General features: G+C 32.7%; 3 protein-coding genes across 3 annotated transcripts; 1 reads left to right on the top strand and 2 right to left on the bottom strand.

The window, feature by feature from the left end:
* Positions 1 to 2,695: 2,695 nt before the first annotated feature.
* lama (phospholipase B domain containing lamina ancestor) lies at positions 2,696 to 9,866 on the bottom strand. Its single transcript, XM_018544968.1, has 7 exons — positions 9,681 to 9,866; positions 5,714 to 5,973; positions 5,346 to 5,495; positions 4,687 to 4,933; positions 4,158 to 4,414; positions 3,591 to 3,831; positions 2,696 to 3,387 (listed from the first exon to the last, which is right to left on the bottom strand). The coding sequence occupies exons 2-7, from the start codon at positions 5,821 to 5,823 to the stop codon at positions 2,743 to 2,745; spliced, it is 1,650 nt and encodes a 549-aa protein (XP_018400470.1). The 5' UTR covers positions 5,824 to 5,973; positions 9,681 to 9,866; the 3' UTR covers positions 2,696 to 2,742.
* A 2,519-nt stretch (positions 9,867 to 12,385) lies between these two features.
* Positions 12,386 to 17,464, top strand: Tbh (tyramine beta hydroxylase). Its single transcript, XM_018544895.1, has 10 exons — positions 12,386 to 12,522; positions 13,229 to 13,382; positions 13,461 to 13,607; positions 13,831 to 14,078; positions 14,265 to 14,418; positions 14,684 to 14,947; positions 15,241 to 15,471; positions 15,630 to 15,758; positions 15,889 to 16,063; positions 16,339 to 17,464. The coding sequence occupies exons 1-10, from the start codon at positions 12,386 to 12,388 to the stop codon at positions 16,482 to 16,484; spliced, it is 1,785 nt and encodes a 594-aa protein (XP_018400397.1). The 3' UTR covers positions 16,485 to 17,464.
* Positions 17,465 to 19,230: 1,766 nt separating this feature from the next.
* Positions 19,231 to 25,996, bottom strand: RhoGAP1A (Rho GTPase activating protein at 1A). Its single transcript, XM_018544920.1, has 13 exons — positions 25,774 to 25,996; positions 24,087 to 24,576; positions 23,560 to 23,797; positions 23,070 to 23,349; positions 22,825 to 23,004; positions 22,536 to 22,751; positions 22,008 to 22,127; positions 21,659 to 21,903; positions 21,132 to 21,396; positions 20,742 to 21,024; positions 20,287 to 20,557; positions 19,864 to 20,035; positions 19,231 to 19,778 (listed from the first exon to the last, which is right to left on the bottom strand). Exons 1-13 carry the CDS (start codon positions 25,885 to 25,887, stop codon positions 19,356 to 19,358), a joined length of 3,297 nt encoding a protein of 1,098 aa, XP_018400422.1. The 5' UTR covers positions 25,888 to 25,996; the 3' UTR covers positions 19,231 to 19,355.
* Between the last annotated feature and the right edge of the window lie 65 nt (positions 25,997 to 26,061).

Raw genomic sequence — 26,061 nt, 5'->3', positions numbered from 1 at the left:
CCTTTTCATCTTGCAAGAGACTCGTGGATGTGTTGAAATGAAACATTTATTTAGTTAGCATTAAACATCATATGAACCTTTTTTCGTTTTATAAATATTTACTGTGCATAGCCCATATTGTTACATCTAAACATATTACGGTAACTCTTTAATCGTGAGGTATTTGAAATATATCTTATGGAATCTCTAAAGTTTTCTAGTGATGGAGAAATTGACTGTTAGACTTCTTGTGAACGAATGTAAAGTGTTATAGGTATTATAAAATAATGGAGTTCATTTGTGATGTAAGTTTAATCTTTATACATCACATGTACTGTGTAATATGTACATTTTCGTTCAAATGTGATATTAATATATGAACTATATTCATTCATTCATATATATTTGTTAATACTGTCAAACTAGCAGCACCTCTTTCAGTAGTGTATTGCACAGCTGCAATATTGCAACCGCATTTCATAATTATAAGCACAGAGACAAATAGTAAGTTAGTATATGCATAAAGTAAGAGGAAAATACTGTCATAAAAATAAAGTAGTCTTGAAAATGAAAGTTGCAAAATTGTAATATTGCAATAACAGACAATTGTTGCATACCAAAAATTCCACGTCAAATCGGGTACCAAAAAAATCAACATTTTTAATTTTTTTGAAAATTTTCACATACGTTCTACACATAAAAAAATAAAACACGTGTTTGAGAAAAAAAATTTAAAAAGTTGTCACGAAGTTATGCTTACCTTTAAGTTTCAAGAATTGACGAAAAACGTGGCTTATGTGTATATTCAAATGATTATATCGCCGAAATGGTAATAAATCGTACAAAAAAATACAACAGATCAGTTTTAAAGATTATAAGTTGTTCTATTTTTTGGAAATTTTTAAATATACATTTGTTTTGAATTTTTAAATGCATTTTTGGTTATCAACTGACCACTTGCAGTTCCTGATAAGAATTCATCATATTCGCTCTCGAATTCTGAAATAATCCTGAAAAATTTAAAATGGAACTCGAATGGATTGTATAGATAATAAATTCTTTAAGATCAACCGTGCGGCACAGCGGTATTCCAACGCACGGGCTCTGGAACGGCGGCGGCAGATGCTTCGTGCGTTGCGCGTTAGTATGCCACGCGGTATCTTAAAGAATTTATTATCTTATACAATATCCATTTGAGTTCCATTTTGAAACTTTCAGGATTATTTCAGAATTGAAGAGCGAATATGATGAATTTTTATCAGGAACTTTAAGTTGGTGAGTTGATAACAAAAAATTTAAAAATTATAAACAATAAAAAAAATATTTATTGAAAACAAATGTATATATTTAAAAATGATCAAAAAATAGAACAACTTATAATCTTTAAAACTAATCTCTTCCATTTTTTTTCGTACGACTTACCATTTCGGCGGTATAATCATTTGAATATACACACGAGCCACGTTTTTCGTCAATTCTTGAAACTTAAAGGTAAGCATAACTTCGTGAAAACGTTTCTTTAATTTTTTTTCTAAACATGTGTCTCATTTTTTTAATGTGTAGAATACGTCTGTAAAATTTCACAAGAATTGGAATCTTCGATTTTTTTTTTGTCGAAAAGTGCCCGGTTTGACGTGGAATGCCTCATATATTATACTTATATAAGCTATTTTTTATATATAAAATATTATGTAATTACCCGATAATATAAATATTTTTGTTTTATTGAAATAATATAAAAAATATGTCTATATTACATTAAAAAATATATATGATTTGTGTATTATCTTACAAAATTCTATTATACAAAATAAACCTATGCGATATGAGCTTCAAAAATATTAATACCTTAATTAATTAATAATAGAATTAACAAAATAATATAAATTAATTAAATGAAAAAATGAAGAATTAAATTATAAATATGTTTATTTTCTGAACAATAAAGGAGAAAACATAAAGACATATTCGTAAAAAATACATACAATATATAAAATGTATAAGAGAAAAAGTACCTACCTATTTTATAAAAATAAAGTAACTAATAATAATTATTGTTATTAGTTATTTTTATAAATGAAATTTAGTTTGATAAGAATAAATCAAATAAAAGAAAGGTTTTTACTTTCAACCAAACGGATCATGATGCTTGATAATATACAATTTGCAAATATATTTTTCAGTCTTATAAACTGCGCGCCGATTTAGTTTATCGGATTAGAAATGCAATCATAAACTGAAACTAAAAATAAGATCAACAAATTACATTGTGTGTAATCAATTTAATAAAAGATGCTAATAATAATTAACCTTAAGCTATTAATATAGTTAAATAGTAAATACTACTCTTACTATATTTAAAATAATAAGAAAGGAAATGGTCAAAGGAATAGAAATAAATGTAAGCTATAACTGAAATTTATTTTATTTTATTTTCTAAAGACACGGTAGGTGGCTAACATATGAGCTTGCTGTTTCTTCAAATTACAAATTTAGGCCAGTTTTAGTAAAAATATCGAAAACTGAAAAGCAACGTTTTATAATTGGTTAAATATTAATTAAAGAATTTCTTTTCGGTTCTTCGAAATTTATTTGACAATCTGTTAAGTTAATCAAAATTTTTTAATATTTTATCATTTATTATTTCAAACTGATTTAATTGTAATTTATTGCTCATTATTTTATTTCTAATAAAAATTTAAAAAGAGTTACCTTTTCGTCATTACTAATATTATTATTTTTATATATTTAAATGATCTCGATTTAGAGCCAAACCCATAGAGGAGTAAAGCTATCGAAATTAAAAACATCGGGCTGACCTATGTGCGAGACGTTGGGGAAAGTGGTCGACCATCGGAAGGGCTGCGTGGAGTCCAACGTACTCGGTCCGGAAGTGACCTCAAAACTCTTCACACCATCAACGTCGGCCAGGATGATTTTCATGTCGATTATACCGAATGGTAAATTAACTTTCTCCAGGTCTCCTCTATTAGTTAAAATCTGTACCGGATCTTCGTTTTTATTGGTAGATATCTCGTGACTGTATCCTCGCATCAACCTCTTAAAGTGTTCTATCGTAGTGATGTTGCTCTGTAATCTCGCGACTAGCTCGCTTTTTGTCATATCATCGTCTTCTTCTTCATTTTCGCTAATTATCATGTTGATCTCGGGATGATGAACTTCACCTATAGCCCAAAGCACGTCAGTGCCGACGAACTGCTTGCTGACATCTGTCGTGCGAATAAGCCCCGGTAATTGTTCAATAAGCCAAACAACGCTGTCACGCAGTTCCAAAATGACCCATTGTCGTGCTGTATCAGCACCATTTTGCAACGACATGTTACGAGACCAGGAACGTCCATTTGTTGCCAGACGATTCGCCGCCATCACTCTTACGGATGACATTACCTGTAGAAGAAGGAAATTAACTCACTGACTTTTAGTACAACTATGTTCCAAGATAATAATAAACAATAGAAATTGATTCAAAATTTATATTATTTCATATCTTATCATATCGTAAATTGTTTTATATAAATATCTTTTGACGTTCATGTATATTTGCAATTAGTTAAAATTATAGAAAGCAAAATGTAAAAAGATTTGTTTACCTGATTCTTTGTTCTCATAAAATTCCACAGACTGGTGTTAGTGTCTGTCATTGGCGTTCCAACGATAATAATCTCGTGATTCCCTCCTTGAATCCAATAGAATTCATCGTGAGATGACAGAGCACCAGGGTAAGATGACATTATAATAGATCTGCTTGGCATTGGCGCAAAGGTTTTTAAACTTGGCAGAATATGATAACCAAAAGTATATTTCTTCAATAATCTTAGCATTTTAGCATATCTGTAAAAAAATGTGAAACTTATGCTCGATATAATGTACTGTAATAAAAAAGCGTTTTTATTTAAGTTTTTTTTACAATACCTACATTCGATCTTCCTTGCAGCGAAAAAATGCAAAAAGTAATAAATTATATTTTTACATAAAAACAATTTTTACATAAGTATTTTTGTGTTTTAAATGAAATTCTTTGTCAATTACTTTAATTATATTTAAAATTAATTTCTTTTTTAACTACTTTGATTTTTTTCAGATAGCCATATTTTTTACTGATAGTATATACATATATTATATACATATGTTATATATACGGGGTAATGATAACTTACGGTGCAGCAGTAGTATGTCCAATAGCTACCAACGGATCTGATCCTTCACGTGATAGGCTTTTCAAGAAAATCATGCCTTTGATGTAATCGCGATAGAATTCGGAATTGTTCAGCGTTCGTTCGAGATCCGGTAGATCTGCAGCCATTGCCAGCCAGAGGAAGTGTTCCTTGTTCATTTCCACTGACTGCCGACTACGACGAACCGCGAATTTCCAGCCAGCCTCTAGACCATCCAATTGAATATAAAACAGCTTCACCTATGATGTAAAAATAATGACGATTTACAACATATCCTTGCGTGAAATCACAGAATTTCGGATTTAAAATATTCTGTTTTATAACAACACTATGCGATATTAAAGATAGGTATGTGCAATTACTGATTGGGTTTCTTTTTTATTTAAAAGCAATAAAAGTAAATACATATTCAAAATCTTTAGCACAAAGAAAAATATCTATATGTATCAAACATTTTATTGGATTTAACGAATATTTCACATTTTAATCTTTAAATTTAATTCCTATTTACCATATGCCAGAATGGATCCGTGGGTGCCAAGCGCTCGGCACGCTCGCGGACAATAACGGTGTTCTCATGAAGGAATCGCATCAATTTCTGGCATTCGTATGCCCATTTCTCACAAACAACGTTGACGGTATTATGCCAATGATGATGGATTATTTGCCATGTCAGACTACCCTCTAACAAACCGGCCGCATAAGCCTGCACGGTGTCCGGATACTTCGATGACGTTTCTATTTCGATGATGGACCATCTGGAATATATCCGCTGTGTTTATTTTAATTACACATCATATGAAAAATCTGCAGAATATTCTGATTTGTAAATATGTAGCGGATGTATAGTTTCTACGGATTTTAATTTATATACAAGATTATACATATATATAGAACCATCCAGGAAAAGAACTGTTACATATCAGTTATCGATCTAAATATATATCTAATCATTTTTCAATCACAAAATTTAGACTTATTAAAAAACATATACATATATTAAGTATTAATTATGTAAAATAAATTAAAATTATATTGCGATTCTCTCCAAATAAATTTTAAATAGAGGATAGAAAATAATCTGTTTCAAAATTTTGTGCTCTTTAAAATATATAGAATCTTTACAAGAACATGACTATATATTTCTTCTGCTCAATGACATTGACCTACCCAGATTCGAATATGCCAGTCTTGTAATAGGCACGGGCAGCATTCAATCGTACATCGGCGAGATCGTTACCTTGACCCCAAAAGTCGATACGATATCCTCCCTTGTGATTCCACGACACGGTAGCCGAATAAGTTCCATCTTTCTCAACACTGTAAAAGCATTACTGCTTAGAAAAATTTACTTTATTAATCGAACTTTTATTAATATTCTCTAAATTTTGTAAAAGTGCAATTCTTAGTCAATGCAGCGCACATTATGTTATATTTTGTGTTTGTTCGACAGCGAAAACACATGTTGAACAACTTATTCTTAAAAGATTTGACTATCTAATTGTTAAAAAAACTAAAAAAAATTAGTGTCAACTAACAGTCCGAATTCACCGAGGATAATGGTGCCAATGCCAAGAAGAGCGACAGCGACGAGAATATAAGTGGAGATGCGCGTCTGCAGCCACGAGGCTCCGACCACCTTCAGCATGGCTCATAGGTAAGCTACACACCTTGATAACAAAAAGAAAAAAATAGCAAAGAGCGTTCTCAACCCATCGATTACCGACGCCTAATCCACCACAGGCTTTCTATGGCGCTTCTTCAAAAATTGTCCGTAGCTGCACTTTCCTTCTTGTCCCTGCAACAATACAATTTATAGAATTTTATTTAGCTATCCTCTCTTCTATTTAATTTCTATTTTAAAGTACATTCTACCTAACTTTTATTCTAAATCGACTATGTATGTAATGTATCTGTGTCAAGATATCGATCTAAACAATATTTTCCATGAATGGTTAAACGCCTTTTCTCTTCGATAATATATCAAAATATAATAGAAAATTGTAACATTCTATAAAATCGAATGTTTCTGCTTTTTTCATAAATTTATAATTTATAAAAATAAGGAAATAAGGGAAAGTAGAATAATATGCAATTAACATATTTTGCACATATTTAACTTTCTCAGAAATAATAATAAAAGTCAATTTTATGTAAAACTGACATTTTGTACAATTTGGTGTTTCACGTTTTGCGATAAGTGTATTCATTATTAAATGTGAAAATTTGATTAAGATAATGATTAATTCATGGATACTTCATCGAAAAGATAACAAAAATTGTTGTTAGATTACTCACTTGCAAATTGAAGATGAAGGATAAGGCTGACTCATTATCGCTTAAGATTAGACTCTCCAAAGAACATTGTCATACATTTACTAATTATTTTACTAATACTACTATAACACGACATATTGCATAATTGTTTATCTCTCCTATCTAAGTTTGCGTTACGTATCTCGATACGTGATAACAAAATCTTTTTTTTCACGCTAAAATCGCAACATACGATTTTCACTTTCAACGGATTATAAGCGACGTTTATGCGGGATATAATTGAGTTCATGTAAAACAAGCTGTTTTCCTTCTTTTTGGAAAAATCCAGTCGCATACAAGACTTAACTTAATTAGAATCATACAAATCAAAAGCGTAAATCAAAGGTGTAAGATAATGTGAAAAAAATATAGCAGAAACAAAAAACAGTGCGTCAAGTAAATTTTAAAAATAATAATTGTCTGCCCACATATATGTATTCTATCGTAGACGAGATCTCTGTTCTCAAAACGTCGCAGTTTGAGACTTGCGAAATACTTCGCAAATAGTAGTTTACGCGTCATCGAGTTTTGTTAACACTTATCGCTTCGTTTCGTACTGGTGACTTAGCGTCAGAGCAGATAAATATTCATAAAATAATACGATAAAATATTCGTTTAACACATTTTTTTTAATCAATCGTGTATATTTCGCACAACAAATAATTTCAATATCAAATAAATTTCCATAAAAAAAGGAGCAATATCATATTATGTATAAAGTCGGACAGCAATAATTAACGGTTATCATTATAAAGTATAAATGTTCAAATGTCTTATTACGAATTGATTTACCACCACAATAAAAATTTTATGGAATGTGCGAGTTTTACAGAATTTTTAGCCGATAAATAATTCGCGTTTCAAAGACATCCTCGTAATCAATTAGGAAAAAATGCTGTACACTTATCACAGTAATATATCAAATATTCCTTCCACCAGTGCAAAAAAAATTATTTTGTTTTGTACAACTTTTTACATATCATAATAAATAAAATTTTGTGCAAACAAATAAGAATTTGGTATAAAGTAACTATTCATTTCCTTAATTCGTAAAAAATTCAACGTTTAAATATTATTAATTATCTGCTAATTATATTATTAATTATTCCGCCTTTTTCTAATAATTATTAATGGAACAATAATTATTATTTCGTTATCCGCGAGAATGAAAGCGATATTTAAATATCTGTAATTTTGTATTATTTTTTCACGCTAAAATCGCAACATACGATTTTCACTTTCAACGGATTATAAGCGACGTTTATGCAGGATATAATTGAGTTCATGTAAAACAAGCTGTTTTCCTTCTTCTTGGAAAAATCCAGTCGCATACAAGACTTAACTTAATTAGAATCATACAAATCAAAAGCGTAAATCAAAGGTGTAAGATAATGTGAAAAAAATATAGCAGAAACAAAAAACAGTGCGTCAAGTAAATTTTAAAAATAATAATTGTCTGCCCACATATATGTATTCTATCGTAGACGAGATCTCTGTTCTCAAAACGTCGCAGTTTGAGACTTGCGAAATACTTCGCAAATAGTAGTTTACGCGTCATCGAGTTTTGTTAACACTTATCGCTTCGTTTCGTACTGGTGACTTAGCGTCAGAGCAGATAAATATTCATAAAATAATACGATAAAATATTCGTTTAACACATTTTTTTTAATCAATCGTGTATATTTCGCACAACAAATAATTTCAATATCAAATAAATTTCCATAAAAAAAGGAGCAATATCATATTATGTATAAAGTCGGACAGCAATAATTAACGGTTATCATTATAAAGTATAAATGTTCAAATGTCTTATTACGAATTGATTTACCACCACAATAAAAATTTTATGGAATGTGCGAGTTTTACAGAATTTTTAGCCGATAAATAATTCGCGTTTCAAAGACATCCTCGTAATCAATTAGGAAAAAATGCTGTACACTTATCACAGTAATATATCAAATATTCCTTCCACCAGTGCAAAAAAAATTATTTTGTTTTGTACAACTTTTTACATATCATAATAAATAAAATTTTGTGCAAACAAATAAGAATTTGGTATAAAGTAACTATTCATTTCCTTAATTCGTAAAAAATTCAACGTTTAAATATTATTAATTATCTGCTAATTATATTATTAATTATTCCGCCTTTTTCTAATAATTATTAATGGAACAATAATTATTATTTCGTTATCCGCGAGAATGAAAGCGATATTTAAATATCTGTAATTTTGTATTAAAATTAAAAAATATAAAATCAACTTTCGAAATCAACAATTGTAAAAATCACATTTTTATAAAATTATTTGTGTATTATATATAATATGTTAAAATATACTGTTGTATTTTTTTTATAAATCATTTAATATTTTAAAACAAATTAATTGTAAGATATTAAAAAATATCTATTGATTTGTTCGTTAGAAAATAGAAAAAATTTCATTGAATCTTCGTTGACTTAACAGCAGTCATCTAATAACTTTTTTTTTAGTTACTGATAATAGAAAGTTTACGGAAATAGGTGAGACATCGAAGCCTTCGCTTCGCAACAGATAGAGCAACGTCGCGCACGATATATGCATAAAATATATCATATAAGCGATATGCATCGACACGCGAATAAATATTACGTATTCAAATGTTTTCAACATCACGGAAATACCAGAATACATTAGAATTCCGGAAAAGCAGCATGAGTAAGACTTAAACATAGTGATAACATCGTGAAATAAAAATTACTCTGACAAAGTGAATTAATAAATAGCAACAAAATTTTGCTATACGCGTATGTACATTTTATTATATTTTAGATTCTGAATATTATTTAATGTACCATCTTTCAAATTTTTAATTAAAGTGACTTATAAATGGTCAAATCAATTAATAAATTAATCCTAAACCGAAAGAAACGGATAATGCGTCCTTCAGAAATTTTTTTAACTGTTGAAAGAGGAGGAAGTAAAGAAGTTTATTGTTCATCGTAGAAATATCGATTTAAATTTATTAAATTCAATTTTTCCTGTATAATTCTAGAAAAACATTCCGCTCTAATTTTCAATAAGGATTATTTTCGCGCGTTTCAGCATGGATATCTCATCTTGGCGGGATCATTGAATTCGCCATGTGATGGAAACCCACGTGGCTTTTGTATGACTCACTCATTCAATTATTCGCTCGCTAGTTCACTCACCCTGGATGAAATTTGGCAGTCTGAATTGCAGCGCGTCGTACACGGGTAACGGATGGGTCATCGGGCACGGATTACATTCCTCACGCATATGTATGGTCTATGAGTCTTTGGACTGGTTGCTCCGACACTCCAATCCAAGCGCGATCGCTCGTCTTTCCCGACTACCGAGTACCGACAGTGCCGATGGACTCGTCGCCAGCTGGCAGTCAGTATTTCCATTTCCCTTCCTCTCCATCTTCTCGTCATCATTAATTCGCCCCACTATACCATGAGTCGTGTCGTTGGGCCGCGTCAGGGTCTTGACATTGAAGTCAAAGCGATGACTAAAGTTGAAATATAAAGAGTATAAGAAAGATGGTTGAATAGATCCATAGAAGTTATATAAAAAATCCTGAGAAATATTGACTATTTATTTCAATTTAAACATGACTGAGAAATATACCTGAAAAATACACAAATTGAGCGAATAATTTCTTAAAATTTACAATAATTTTTACGTCTATGCAGCAGAATGCATAAAGAATGCATTTAACGTTCGACAAAAGTTTTACTTAATTAGTTCAGATAATATATACCTACTATAATAATTTTAAAAAGCCAATTTTGATAATAATACAAAAGTTAAATAAAGAGAGAGAGAGAGAGAGAGAGAGAGAGAGAGAGAGAGAGAAATTATAAATATCAAATCCAAATTTTTCATATCTTTTGTTACTCTCATTCTTACGTTTTATAAACATTTATCTCTTACAAAAACGTGAAATGTTTCTCCTGTATTAATTTTTCAATAATAATATTTTAACATTTTTACACAAAAGATTATAAAATTAAATTAAAATCTCTAATTGAGTGTGCAACGTAATAGAAATAAATTCCTTTAAATATATCTACATTGAAAATTTCCATAAAAAGTTGGGAAATATAAAAAATTTTGTATTTATATCAATGACATCAGGGAGCAGATCCAATTTCTCTTCAGATCCAAGTTGCCATATCTATTATTTAAAATATAAGTTGTTTACTGCGAGTAACAATTTTATGAGCTATGATTGATTTTAATTGAGAGCCTTAATTGTTGAACGAGGGCAGCTGTTTCGCCGTAGGCGTTTCATAGGCACTTCATGACGAAGCAATTATCAGTAATATTTAAAGCGCAAATTTCATTGATTACCTATATTAAAAATAAAATTTTTGAAATACATTTTTTAGGAGTTCTACAACAGTAAGAATCTATACAATCTAATATGGAAGAGTTCGCATGTTTTATTGATTGCTTGAATAGTAAGCAAATAGTAACGCTGATTAGAGCAAAAAATTATCCTCACGATCATCATTTCTGAAATTCGTTTCCTTCGCATAAATTATTTCCCTCAATAACGCGTAATAAAGAGTCTCGTCCGCAATAAGTCCCGCGGAATTTCTTGATTGCAGTTCGGTCACAAGGCACGCTCCACAAGTGGAATGCAATATAAGTTCCTTGGAATATGTTCGTATATGAAGACATTCTCTTCTATTCTTATTACATAGAACAGTGGGACCTAAGAGAATCTAAATGATCTTTCTTAATTTTAGTCGCAGATTCGTCGATCGCTCTGAAATCAATTTTTTGTATTTGCTTAAATTCATAGTATATAGAAAATTTGTTCCTAAACGGAAATATTTGAGTATGTGTGTGTATGTATGTTTGTATATTGTATGTGTGCAGAATATAATATAAATAAAATATATAAATCTCCTCACTAATATATTCTTTATTATAAATTATACTAAACTATATACTATTTATAGATATTTGACTTTTAAGCAATTAAAAATCGAAGATTCTTTTTTGAGAATTTTTTAAAAAAATTTTAAAATACCTAATATATGCATATAAAACGCTCTAAATTGGCAATTGATAATTTCCTTCTCTTTTATCAATCAAGTTATTGGAAATAATCTCCATCTATCTAATCAACTTAAGATGAGATTACTGTAAATTAATTTTAATTTGAAATCAAAATCTCACCTCTCTAGATTACTCACATATTTGCATTACAGATTATATAGCACTTTAGAATGTATTTAAAAGAGAAATGGATTAAAAATTTCATAATTACAATCTATAATTCAACACAACTAATTTATTTTAAAAAAGCGTAAAAATTTTGTATGTTCTTCTCTGTTGTATTGTAACAACTATAAAAAAGTAATTTATATTAAACAAATTATAAATTGTTTTAATTTTTTACAGAACATATGTATAAAATAAAAATACATGTATAATATACGAGGCGTATAACGTAAACAGAATAAAATGTAATAAAAAAAGTGTAATAAATAAAATTTTTGGATTACAAAAGGTATAATATTTACTTATATTTTTTGAATGAATTAAGAAACATAATGATTATAAACGGTCTCGATAAAATGCGAAAATTGTCTGATCAAGCGAACCATTCTCCTTGAGCTTGCGCATCCTGCGTCATTCCGCAAGCGCGGAATCCTGCGAGATACGAAAGTTCGCAGGAAGGATTCTCAGTGCACATTCATCCTTTGTGGACTCCGCAGTACAACTCTATAAATATTATAAACGGTATTTAAGAAATCGGGATAAATTCGACATAATATCCGAGTCAACAAAAATCCAAATTGAAGCTGAAGTTCAGCGAGTTTACTCGCTAAATCGCTTCGTAGGGAGATTTAAAGAGGATTTAATTACGTTAACGATGATGTTATTTCTATTAATCGCTCTCGCGAGTATCCATTCGGGCTGGTCTCGACGCGATCCTTTGATCGATGAAAATATGGCTAGAAACGCAGTGCATACGATTCCATTGGGTTCGGAGGTGACTTTCCATTGGAGGTACGATTTTAAACAAAATCTCATTTGCCATTATAATTGTCTGTAAGAAATATAATTTTAATTATTTTACAAGTATAGGGTAAACCCGGTATATACGCCGCGTCAGGAAATACGCCGCAGAAGTTAGAAAAAATAGAAGGAGTGGAGATAATTTTCCGTCAATTACTTTGTTACATGCCTTTATGGTATATTAGTATTATGTTATGATTTCAGTTCTTTACTGTTAATATTAATGAAATTATTGCGAGTTAAATCGATTTTTTACTGTAATAAGTAGTGCCATCATAATTTATAATCTACATAAAATTATATATTATCTTCTCTCCTTGTCATCTTTATTCTAATTGTAACTTCAACCTATACAGATACGATTATAAAATCGGCGACAGTACTACACGTGTAAATTGACGGGTGATCATTACAAGTTTTATATCGAGAAAAATCAAGAGCTAATTTATACCTGAAAAACTATACACGATCATAATATGTGATCGATTCGTACTCCTAATGTAGAGACAATTAAGCCTAGAAATTTTTATTGGTAGAATTGTTTCCAAATTGACAAAAGCTCCAGCTATTTATTGTTGTAATGCGGTTTTCCTAATATTTTAATGCAATAGCAACGAAACACTCTAAATTTTTCTTTTTTTTGTTTATATTGTTATAATTATTGGAAATTTTTGCTCAGTTTGTCGTTACTTTTCAGAGTGGATTTAATGAACAAGCTGGTGATCGCAGAAGTTCATTTTATCGGTAACGATAGCAGCTGGTTTGCAATCGGATTTTCCGACTATGGAGAATTGAAACCAGCTGATTACTGCGTCTTATGGTCTGATTGGCATCAACAAGTTCACTTTCAAGTAAAGTTCGGTGATGTGAAAAATTATAAATCAAATTATATATGAAAAATTGGTTTTATCTTTGTTAACAATCGGTAGGATTCGTGGGCGGATGTCGACGGAAAATTACATCTGGATACCCAGCAAGACTGCGATAGTTTCGCGTGGAGAAGACGCGGTAATATCACAAAATTCACATTCTCCCGCAAATTCGACACTTGCGATGAGCATGATTATATCATTGAAGTGAGTAGAATTTACGTAATATTTATATACGTGATTAGAAAGACTTGCGAAACTTTAAAAAAACGTCTAAAAGAATCGTGTTCGACGGATTTTTATTTGTAATCTGTATTTTAAGTTTATAATACTATTGTGAATTTTAATTTATGCGCATCAACTATAACGGTTAATTATTCTCATAAGCCCTATATTGTTCTATTGTTTGGAATAAAATATTTGTTCCTAGAGAGGCACAACGCACTTAGTGTGGCTTCGCGGTCGTGGACCACTATCATCTTTGGCCGGTCTCGAGATATCAGATGCGAAAGCATCGGGTATGTCTCGTACGGAACTGTACAGGATATCTCATAAAAAGCCCAAGTTCCCCGCGAATGCCTGGCAGCTCGAGTTACTCGCTCATCGGGTTCAAGTGCCGAAGAAGGAGACCACTTATTGGTGTCGTGTGCATAAGTTACCGTCAGTACTAAGACAGAAGTGCGTATTAGATATATGCAATAAATGATGAGATGTCCATATTGATATATCTTCCATCACTAATTCAATCCATCTAGACCTTTTATTAATATTTTTACCAAATTAGATCTTTTATTCTAAAAACTTATTAATAAATATAAACATATAAAGATATAGATTATACAATAAAGAAATATTTATCCGTAGGCATCATATTCTACAATTTGGTCCCGCTATTCAAGCGGGTAACGAACATCTTGTACACCACATGGAAATCTTTCATTGCGCCGGATCTGTGGATATAGAAGTACCCATGTACGATGGGCCTTGTGATGGAGCAGACAGACCTGAAAAGACACAGGTGATTGTCTTCTCGTGAACCTGCGCAGATATTATTATTAACAATTAGAACATTTTTTTATACGTATTTCACATTGTTAAATTAAGAATTTAAAAGTACTACTTCGAGCACATCTTTTGTTATTAAAATCAATTTGAAAATTAACAATATTTGATAATTTTCAATAAAAAGACATTAAATTCTTTGAAAATAGCTCATATGTGTTCGATCGTAACGTCTAAAGTAAAAGTTTAAAAGTCAATGATGCTCATTTTAAATCATTTAGATTTGCAAGAAGGTATTGGCAGCATGGGCGATGGGTGCTGACGCGTTTGTATATCCGGAAGAAGCCGGTCTAGCCATCGGCGGAGCTGATTTCAATCCACATGTCATGTTGGAGGTACATTACAATAATCCGGAGTTGCACCAAGGTGTTATCGACTCTTCCGGAATTCGATTTATTCTTACTAAAACACTCAGAAAGTACGATGCCGGTGTTATTGAGCTTGGTCTTGAGTACACCGATAAGATGGCCATACCTCCCCAACAGGTGAAAAAACTGATCGATAATTTTTGAAAACTTATGCTGATGCGCGCATGTAATAAAATAGTTAAATCTACACAATAAAGTTCGTATTACAATTTTACATTTATACAAATACGTAAAAATTACTTAAATAGATGTATACTTTTTATTTTTCATAATACACAAAGTCTTAATCCAATTAAATTTATCTAAAATTCATTTATTTATCTCCAATTTATGTCTATAATTTTGTAAATCTCTTCTTAAAAGAAATAAGAGTTTTAGTAGGAAATTTATTAAAATTAAATGTTATTTAGGAAGCCTTTATACTATCTGGTCACTGTATAACAGAGTGCACCGGAATCGGATTGCCCCAAAGTGGCATTCGCGTTTTCGGCTCTCAACTGCACACTCATTTAACGGGTACCAAAGTCATCACTCGTCATATAAGGAACGGTGAAGAATTGCTACCAATGAACTATGACAACCATTACTCCACACATTTTCAAGAAATCAGATTGTTGCCAAAACCGGTGGCTATCTTACCTGTAAGAAAATTAGCTAAAGTAAACAAATACAGAAATAAAACAGATAATAAATAAGAATGAATATATTAAATAGTTCATTATTATCAAATATCAAACGTTAAAGATAATGATAACAAAAAAAGAGCTGAGAATCTTATTAAAAATGAAATCATTTACAGGGGGATTCTCTAATCACTACATGCACTTACAACACTATGAAAAGAGATAACGTGACTCTCGGCGGTTTTGCTATATCCGATGAGATGTGCGTTAATTATATTCATTATTATCCCAACGCGCAATTAGAGGTAAACTAAATTTATTAATAAAAAGAAATTAATAAAGAAATATTAAAGTGAGTAAATTTATTCGTTCGCATGGATTAATGAGAACAAAATATTTGTATAATTGCCACATGAAATTCCATGTTACAATTAGGTATGCAAGAGTGCCATAAGCGACGACGCACTAAGAACGTATTTCCGTTATATGCGAGAATGGGAAAGTCAAGGGACCAGTATGGAAAAGGGCATCTCGGCAAATTATAAGAGCATCGAGTGGACCAAGGTCCGCGTGGAAGCTCTTCACGATCTCTACGAAGCTGCTCCTCTAGGTTCAATCAATAGTTAAAAATCACGCGTATCTTTAGATTTTACTTATTTTGATTCACAACTACATCAATCTTTTTATTCTAGCAATTTTTGACGATTTTGTTTTAAATTTTAATTCAATATAACAACGTAAAAAGAAGTATTTTTAACTTTTTTTTTTATCGATGTGTGTATTCTTTTATACATCTGTATTTTTTACAATAAGCTTCAATCCCTTTATTTGTAGAACTCTTTCTCCTTCCTTACTCTTCTGATCAACTTTTAACTGATTTATCAGGGATGCAATGTAACAGCTCCGATGGTTCCCGATTACCTGGCCTGTGGGATAATATTGCGGCAACACCCGTCAGATTACCTTTGTCGCCGCCAGCCAGAGATTGCCTGGGGACTTCAATTCAACAAGAGATCTCGGTTCAGATGTGAATAACGACTAAGTTAAAAATTTGAGTTATTCTACCATTCCGTTATGTGAATATTTTAATGAAACAAACTAGTAATTACAATATTAATCCAGTATATCAAATTTAGCTTTACCTGTTGCATCTTCTAAATCTTTTCCAAAATCGTGATGTTTACTCCTAAACTTGGTAATGCCTCCTTTGATATGATAAAATATTTGTTAGAGGATTATAACAGGATTCCGTGAAATTGAAACTTGATCGACGGCATCCCATCAAGGCAAGATGTAAAAAAAATTTCAAAGAATCAATCGATATAAAAGTTTATAAACCTTCAGTATATTTATCCACTTTAAGTGTTTGTTCACTTTTTGGCAGTACAGTACGCATTTCGCTGCGCGAACAAGCTAGCTTGATCAAATCAACAAATAGTTGCGACGATATAATTGTTTCATATATATATACTATATATGTAGAGTAATAATATTAATAATAACACAAATAATAGTCGATGAAACGTTTTTTACACTTCTTATCAATGTACAAAAAAAGGCGAACGTTCCTTAAAAAACAACGATATCAAAATTAATCTTAGTATATGCGGTATTTCTTTTTACGGTATAATACATACACGGTGAAAGGGAGGGATAATACACGCATACAAACAAGCACAAACACACACGCGGTTGCCTTCATACGCACGAGATACAATAGTTGCCTTTGTTCGAGCATAAACAATTTAATACTTCTTATATGTCTTCATTTTTATCTAACACTCTCGTCAGACTTGGTTCTTTTCTTCGTTTTCTTTCACTTTTGTGTAATTTGCAAACTTTGTAGACGGTATGGCATAATACATAAAGTCACTCTATTGAGTTCCATTATTGTAGTTCCGCCAAACTCGCGTGTTTGTGTTTTGTTTCTCGTTATCAACTATAATATATTCTTCTATTACATATAGAGCGTTCCAAAAACCTTGAAGCATTAGTTGGCAGTACTTTGTAAAAAAAAAAACGAAAAGTTTCAAGATATATGTAGATGTATAAATCTTTTTCTCGCAAACATTCTCTCCGAGATGATTATCATTTCAAGAATCAAGAAAAAAAAATTTTTTAATTTATTAATTTGTTTATATTCTGTACTTTTAACTTTTCCCATAAAAAATTGTATTTTTCTTATAAATTACGGGATTTTCGGGACACTCTATATACGTGGAAACGTAACTTTCTCTTTGGCGTCTATTAAGCTGCATTTAGACGGTAATATAAAGAGGGATTCACATTAATTAAAATTACTGTCGAAAAATATCTCTTTAATGAGATAAGGAGGGCTTTTTTTGCAGTCGTATGTCTTTTGAGCCAAAACTCTAAGCTTCTTTGTACAAAGATTCGATCTGTTGAATTCGATTCTTCGTAAAGAACTCGAGCAAATGGAATGGACGATAATTACATTAAACATGTATAACAAATTTTGCATATTATGAGGAACCCCGTTCCCTGAATTCCGCAGAATCTTCAAGAAAAAACAAACCATTCTCTCTTTCTCTTTCCCCCCTTCTCTATCTTTCTCATTCTCCTGAATGTTTTGCGAAATGTATGTTATTATATAATATGAGTACACAAGAATATGATCCGTATTACTTAGGGCGATAGGTTGCTTCCTGCAACGGATATACAAAAGGGTTCATATAAAAAAATTTAGATTCTCTGTTAGGAACACACGTCACGTGAAAAAGTACTTATTTTCTAGAGCACAAATGCACCAAATTGCATATCCAGTACACAAATTTCAGGCTTTAAAAAACTTCAATGTCGAACTTTATACAAAATTTATTATTTTTACTCTTCTTTAAAAAACTCTCACTCATTAACGAATTTCTTCCGTTTTTTTTTACAAATTTTCGGAGGATATCTTTAATATACAAATGTAATATAACATTTTTATCAATTTGCTTTGACTTATCTAATCCCTTCTTTGGCCAATTTCTCACCTGAAATTTCTGCACCATTACACGCTCGTCTTCATCTCGAAAATCTCATCTCAGGAAAGATCATCAATTTGATTGCGCGCGAACGACCTTGTCACGCTCAGACAATATGAAGTAGAAAATATATTATAAACCTCAAAAGTAAAAAGATATATGTATATATATATATATATATATTATTATTAATATTACGCTTTATATACGTTCTATAAGAGCAGCTCGGCTACATTACTTTGCACGCGTATGGAGTATAGGAGTTTCATCCTCGTGTGGAGGGTTTCATCAAAGCCACTCTATCGCTTTAATACGTTTCCAGGCTTTATCTCAGGATCACGAAAAAAAATACGTCATGCTAATGTCTATAAAAGAGACCAACAATGCGAATAGATTATTGTGCTAATGCACAATACAAAAGACTTTGACAGATGTTTGAAGGACGGAAATTGATTATTTTAATTTAATTAATTGTATTAATAAAAAAATGAAAATAAAAATTCAGTAACTCCGTTGACATTCGTTAAAGAAAATATATTGCATCTCTAATACAAGTAGAAAAAGTTTTAACACAAATGGAAAATTTTTAACTTCATTCACGTAGAACATTATAAACCTTATTTGACAATATAATTGTTCGTTACGTATATATAAATACTATACATACATAGCATGAGCCATAATATGTAATAGTATTTATATGTATATATACAATAAAAATAAAAACATTTTTTTAATTCAATAAATTGATTGTAAGATTAAGTATAACAATACCGATAAATTACCAGGTTGTTCTTCAGACACCATCATACATCGTCTTTTCGGCGTTTGCTTCATCAGGAAGAAAGTGGTCGCGTTTCCGTTTAAAATCGAACGGTAACGTTAATCGTGTTCAGAATGAGAGGACTTTGTCGACTAGAGAGATTGATTGTTCTGTTGTTGCAAGTGTAACTGCAAGAAGCAGTAAAGAATGCCAGCTTGCGCCATCACGTCGACGGTGCCGGCAGCGAGAGGATCGCGGCTTTTAGCGTCGCTGCGTGAATTACTGGTGCCAGGACGCAGTAATGTGGGCCCGAACACTGTAGCCAGGTTATGCAGTGACATTTTGTTCTGTGTCTCGTGTTTGTTCACACGTGCCAAGTGCGCCAACAAAAAGTCGATCACCGCTTTGTTGACAGCAGGTAAGCCCTCATAAACGCGTCGCAATGCGGCACCCCGTGATAAATCGCCCGTTTGAAAGGCCTCCAGGAATGCCGGATAAAGAGCATCGGTGAACAGCGCCTCTGGCATTTCACGCAGATACAGTTTTAATACTCCCGTTACCGAGTGCACGTCCACCTATATACACATTGGCATACAAAAATATCAACAATAAAAGACCATTCTGAATACCTAACTATAGATACTAGAAATACAAACGTACCTCTTTAAGTAGCTGCTCCGCTTCGTACGAATTGCTTTCGAACGACTTGCGTAGCCTTGCAACATCAGACGCTGAGCCAGAAACACGATACAGACCTACCTCGCCAACACCACGTCTTTCCACTTCTCGTACGCATGCCGTTATTATAAAAGGTACGTCGCGTTTCTCTCGTCTGTAAAATTGAAAGTATAATAATTATTAACAAGTTTAGTAAAAAAATGTGTTAAAATATTTCATAAATAAATCAAGAGATTCAGAGAAAGTCCGCTTAAAAAGAAATAAAAACTTTCTGTTCATTTCAATTATGAATTTTTTACTATTTGAATATTTAGTCAATTTCTGCTAACTAAAAATTCAATTAGAAAAAAGTCAATCGACATTTTAATTTTTAAACTGTTCTGATTTGAATGAAATCGCACGTACTTGCAAACTTGTTGGATTTTGGCTCCAAATAAGCCCTGTGGCTTGGCTGATGGCACTCGCCTCAGAGTGACCTCGCTGGGAACAAAACGTAACGCCACGTCCAATGTCGCAGGTCCCAAGTTTAGCGACCTCTCCACCTGATCAGATTGGAGCCAAGATCTACTCAACCGCTGAATGCACTTGCCTCGCAATACCGAGCGTGTACCGCATTCTTCATACAATAGAATCCTAACGTTCTGGCTTCCCTCCAACTCTACTACAAAAGTCTCGCCTGTATGCCAAAAAGAGAGAATTTTAATTAAAGCAGAAAAGTTTAATATATTATCATACTATTAAAAAAGTTAATTTTAAGCACACATAATTTTACTTATGTTTAATAAGATATAAATTGATGTCAAATAGATATTATAAAATATAAATTAATATCAGAATTTATAAAATAGAAGATTTCTTACCCCAAATCGGAGCTTGACCTCTAGCGATGCGACTTCGCGCTCTTTTGAAGTAGTGTCCATAACTGTCAACTTCCACAATGATATAGAGATCACCCACTCTGTCTAAGCCTGGCGGAGTCAAACCGAGCAGTGTTAAATGAAGATCACCCAGCAATAAACTCTCATCGCGTCCTGATCTCAGAAGGTAGCTACCCATATCAGTCTGTAAATACGTTCGACAGGCAGTGACCCAAGCTTGCAGTTCGTACATTGACAATGGCAGCTGCCCTGGAGGTTGTCCACCCTATAAAATATCCGTAATATAAGTTTTTCAATCAAATACATAGCAAACATCGTGTCCTTAATTATATCATTAATTAGTTGTATAATCTTAATAAGAGATTAAATGACCTGTTGTAATGCCTCCACCGCCTCTACCCATTGAGAACGCTCAAATTCGCTAGACAGGAAGAAAGTGTAAGAATTTTGTACTCGATTCTGCTGACTTTTATGCGCCACGCGTAGAACTAAGTTTGGCGAGGCTAACACCAGCTGAGCCTCAAGTTCAGCGAGTTTTTTGCGATTTTTCTCCGAACCTCTGCCGCCCAATCGGATTCGTTTCTCATCGTTTCGTTCTTCCCATAAAATTTGATCGCGTACTGTACATGCTTGCGACCTGTTCCAATATAATTTTGAAATTATTTATAATTTAATTAGATATTTTTTTATTAATATAATTTATTATTGTACTTATCAGTGTATTACCGTTTATTTTAGTGTGACTAAGGATTATCTATTTTGATAACTGATTGTTTTTTTTATAATGTACATTTTAAAATTAACATTGATGACTAATCTGATAGAGTATTTTTTTTATAATGCAATTGATAAAGTACTGCTCTTCATCATTGATGATAGATAACACGGTATATACTTACCTTAAAGCTACCACATTAGCAGGGCTAGCTTCGCGAGGCTCTATACCGTCTTCCGTAACAGCAGCTTCCGCTACCGGCACATACCATTTTAATTCAAATGTGAATTTATCTCTGCCAGAGGCTTTATACTTCGCACAGGCGATCACATCATTAAAAAGAAAGAGGTGTCTTAATTTTCTGTGACCGTCTGAAAGCTCGACTACAAATGAATTTTTTACCAATCTTCGTTGGGCTCTATCGTGACTCTGTATAAGTAAAAAAAAGAAACATCGGATATAGTACAAATCACAATTATATAATGTTGTGTAAAATAAAATATAATGTGTAAGATAATTTACACGAATCGTACCGGAAACATGGATTTCGTCTGAATAATATTAAACTCATCTAGAAAGTTTCTGGTCATAGCAAGAGCTTCTGACAGAGGTGCATGATCCGCATGGTTGACTGGTGTATGTTTGAGAAGATCCTAAACAAAAAAGTTATCGTTACGACATTCAAGATAAGATAAAGAGATTGTAATGTAATGAAATATATTTCCAGATCTGAAATTCGTAGTAATCTATCACAATTTTATCGGTCATAAAAATCATACAGTTTACTACATATACTCACAGGCAAAAAAATGTCATTAAATTTTATTAAATATTTTTAATATTTTTAAATAGTAATAATTTCACGAAATATCAGTAAGACCGTTGTTTTAAATATCGATCTGAAAAGTAGAGATTTTAAGCTGTAAAATGCTTTTTTAAACATCTCAATACGTTATTCAAAAATATTAAAAATATTTGCTAAAATTTAGTGATCTACTTTATTTGTCTGTCAATGTACATTGTTATATATGCTGTAGACATGTGTATGACGAGTTACTTACATGTAAAACTAAAGCGTTTTTTTGTACTCGAGCAACTGGTTTGTGTAACAAATCTTCTAGAGACAAACCCGGACCCTTTGGAAAACCTCTGAGTCTTATATCTCTAGTAATCTCTCCAAATTGAGTGGAATGAGCAGAGCATCGTCGCACAGTATCGGTCGCGCGAGCATAATTGTGTAAAAACGCACCATATAATCCTATATTACTGGCCATAATCTGAAATCAATGAGTGTAACACGTTATGATTTTCCACAGTTTTACTCGTCTTATTTACTTTAATTATGTATACCTTAAATTGTTCTCCTATAGTAGTCTTACTGTCCCACTTTTCCGTCTTCTTTCGAAGGCCATCCAGAAACGTCTGATGCAGAGCATGCAGTTCCGGAATCTTGTAGAACATCGTGCCAAACTCCTCTTCCGAAATGACCGGTTGAGATGTCGTTAAAGTTGCTCTAATAGCTTTCATATACTGCAAAGGCAGAGAAATATTGTGAATGAATTCTTAACAAGAATTTAGAATGTCAAGTTACATACTTGTAACATCACAGTTAAGCATTCCACATATACAGCCTCGCTCTCCACTACCGAGTTTACGATACACTTGACCATCGACGTCCTGTCGTCCTCGCGCTCCTTGCTCTTTTCTTGTCTGCGCGGCGTCGTCGGGGTCGGTGATTCCAAGCTACCCTCGCTCAAACTTAGCGGTTCGGCGTCGCTGCTGCCGGTTTCATTGTCCGTGCTGAGAGCTCGCAACAAGATCGGAGGCGCCGGACTAGCACCCTCTTCATCTTCGCTGTCCATCGCTGCTCTATGTCTGAAAGTAATGTATACAATTATATATACTCTACATCTTAACCCGGGAGTACTCGCGTAAATTCAACCAATAAATGTTAATATTAACTGTAATAATAATAAATGTAAATATTAATATTAACAAAAAAAAAACATAATTAAGCTTGATTGACGCTCGTACTCTAATGGGTCTAATAAGTCAAAATAAAACAAGAGATAACAAACGACTTACTGTATAAAATAATCGATGTTGACATAATTACTCTGATTGCCCGGCGAATCTGGCAGCGAGGGTGGTCTTCGAGTTGCCGCCTTGCTATTGCCATTGTTACTGTTGACAGTGGGAACGCGCGCGTCAATGTAAACATATTCCCCAGTTTGGTCCAAGGCTACTGAATCGTAATAAGGCTCTTCTTCCGATGCCTCTGCATCGCCATCTTCGCCATCTTCATTGATAGCCTTTTCTAAGTCTATTTAGCGAACAAGTAATAATCATTATCTTTTTTATTTTATATGTATCATAAAATATTTTATAATGTACGTAAAATTAATATAATAAAATTTATGACAATTGATTTATATAAAACTTTAAAAACAAATCGAATTATTAACTTCAAATTGAATAAGATAATAAGATTAAAATTTATTTTTGAAATTTCTTCCTTTTTATTATTTTTTATTATATACCATATAGATTATGTAACTATAACTCAAAAGAGGTCAATAAAAACGATTTATATATTATATAAGAGAAGATACCTTTCTCGTCCTCCTCCTTGAGAGATTCCTCATTTTTATCTTTCTTCGAACTTCCGGTGACTTCAATCACTGTAACATAATTACTTGGCACATCTGGATCACTGTTTCTTCTAAGTTCAGGCACTTTATCGGGACTCCTTGGTATTTCGCTCTTGGGTCGCTTGCCAGCTGTGCTAAGAGTCGAGCTTAGTTCGGACACGCACTTGTCTTGAAATTTGCTGATGTCTTCCCGTTCCGTCAAGGTAGGAGCGGATGGTCCGACGTTCTGAGAATTCGGCGAATTCGGAGAGTCTGCCAAACTATTCTCCGATACTTGAGAATCCTGTTGAGACTGCGTTTCCGTCGCCGCTTCCTGTTTAATCTCAGACGTATTCGTATTCGCGCTGGTATTGTTAGCCAGCTGTTTGTGTCGCTCGACGTCAGCCAGCAATCTCTCTAAATATTCTACATAAAACTCTTCTTTTTCGAGCTCTTCTCTCAAAGCTGTCACCTATACAGAAAAAATATCACTTTGATATATTCGAAAGATTTCAATAATTTTATAGAAAATAAATCTCGTGTGTTTTTAATTTCTTTATTTTATATTTTAAAATTATTTTTTATAAAAAAATATTTTATTACACTTTTAACACTGTAATATTAAAAAAAATTGTTATGTAATTATATAATAACTTCCTGCTACTTTTTTAATTAATCCACACTGTCTTTTTAATTTAAACAAAAATCGGTAATATGTAATACTATGAACTTTTAGGATAATCTAATGTAATAATAATAATCGACTTCTTTTCGGTGTTTTGATAACACTACAGAGATAACTCCATAATGATTCACAAGCGGCAGTTGCCTACAGGAAGCTCAATGTTTACTATTCTTTCTTCTTTCACTTATTCGTTTACGATTTCATTTTAAATATTAAGAGAAACGATAATACATTGGTACTCATAATGTAACAAGTGCTCTGTCATTGACAGGTTTCAGACAATTAATTCGATGAGTCATCAAGTCATGTGAACACGGTGTTAATTGAATTATACATGACTAAGTTTTTAAAGCGGAGAGATTAAATTCTCCTTGTTATACTTCTTCCTTAATTCATATCAGCGTATGAAATGTTTTTTTCATAGAATTCTTCACTATCTACTTGAATTATGTACACACACATAAATTCTGTTCTGACTAATAAATACTTGGTAAACATTGCAAAACTTCGCTACAGTCACAACCCAGTCGTTACGCAAGGTTGCATCCTCAATCCCAGACTCTATATAATAATCACCTGTATTTTTACTTAAAAAAATTCATTTCTAATTCTTCCAGGAACTTGATTAAAGACCGGTAAAATAAAAACTCGGTCAATCTGGTCTACGTGATGAATCACCGGACCCCTCCAGGATGTCAATTAAACGAAATAAAACCTCTTTTGCGCACACATATACAGACGTGCACAGATCGCTCACACGTGACTAATAAACGCTCGGCGAATATATTGCGACACTATTGCCAGCCACGACGGCAGGTTTCACCCTTATTTCATGCATCCTTATTCTCTCACTCCATAATTATTCGTCAAAACACACCTGCCGTCCTTGCACAAGACTCGTCAATAAAAATTAGCGATCAATCGTCGACGCAATACGTCTCCGCACTACGGTCCCAAGGAGAGAATCATCGTGTTCGGACTCACCTTCTGCTTATGTCTGACCAGGTTCGCTCTGACATCCTCTTCCCAGGCGGCCGGCAAGGCGCTGTCCGGGAACCGCTGCACCCAGACACGCTGGAAGTCCCCAAACACGCTCATGCCTCCGGACGCGGACGCGCGTGGGGTCGACGGCACTCCTCGTCGGCGAGTCCTCCTCAGGATCCCACCGTCCACTCCTCACCGCGCCGTCGTGTACATCGCACGGGGGCGCGGCACCACCACCACCACCACTACCGTCGCCGACGACGACGACGACGACGACGACACAACGAC

Source organism: Cyphomyrmex costatus, unplaced genomic scaffold (assembly GCF_001594065.2).
Source record: "Cyphomyrmex costatus isolate MS0001 unplaced genomic scaffold, Ccosl1.0 scaffold474, whole genome shotgun sequence".
Lineage (NCBI taxonomy): Eukaryota > Metazoa > Arthropoda > Insecta > Hymenoptera > Formicidae > Cyphomyrmex > Cyphomyrmex costatus.
Note: the sequence above shows the minus strand (reverse complement) of the source record. Positions and strands in the feature narration are given on the sequence as shown.

What these genes read in the sequence shown, in the direction of transcription:
- lama (XM_018544968.1), bottom strand. Translation starts at nt 5,823, where the DNA reads ATGCTGAAGGTGGTCGGAGCCTCGTGGCTGCAGACGCGCATCTCCACT. An exon ending in CGGATCCATTCTGGCATATG is followed by an intron (nt 4,415 to 4,686) that starts GTAAATAGGAAT and finishes TTTACATCATAG; the next exon opens with GTGAAGCTGTTTTATATTCA. An exon ending in TTATGAGAACAAAGAATCAG is followed by an intron (nt 3,388 to 3,590) that starts GTAAACAAATCT and finishes CTTCTTCTACAG; the next exon opens with GTAATGTCATCCGTAAGAGT.
- Tbh (XM_018544895.1), top strand. Translation starts at nt 12,386, where the DNA reads ATGATGTTATTTCTATTAATCGCTCTCGCGAGTATCCATTCGGGCTGG. An exon ending in GAGGTGACTTTCCATTGGAG is followed by an intron (nt 12,523 to 13,228) that starts GTACGATTTTAA and finishes GTTACTTTTCAG; the next exon opens with AGTGGATTTAATGAACAAGC. An exon ending in AGCATGATTATATCATTGAA is followed by an intron (nt 13,608 to 13,830) that starts GTGAGTAGAATT and finishes ATTTGTTCCTAG; the next exon opens with AGAGGCACAACGCACTTAGT.
- RhoGAP1A (XM_018544920.1), bottom strand. Translation starts at nt 25,887, where the DNA reads ATGAGCGTGTTTGGGGACTTCCAGCGTGTCTGGGTGCAGCGGTTCCCG. An exon ending in GCTTAACTGTGATGTTACAA is followed by an intron (nt 23,005 to 23,069) that starts GTATGTAACTTG and finishes CTGCCTTTGCAG; the next exon opens with TATATGAAAGCTATTAGAGC. An exon ending in AAAATCCAACAAGTTTGCAA is followed by an intron (nt 20,036 to 20,286) that starts GTACGTGCGATT and finishes TCAATTTTACAG; the next exon opens with ACGAGAGAAACGCGACGTAC.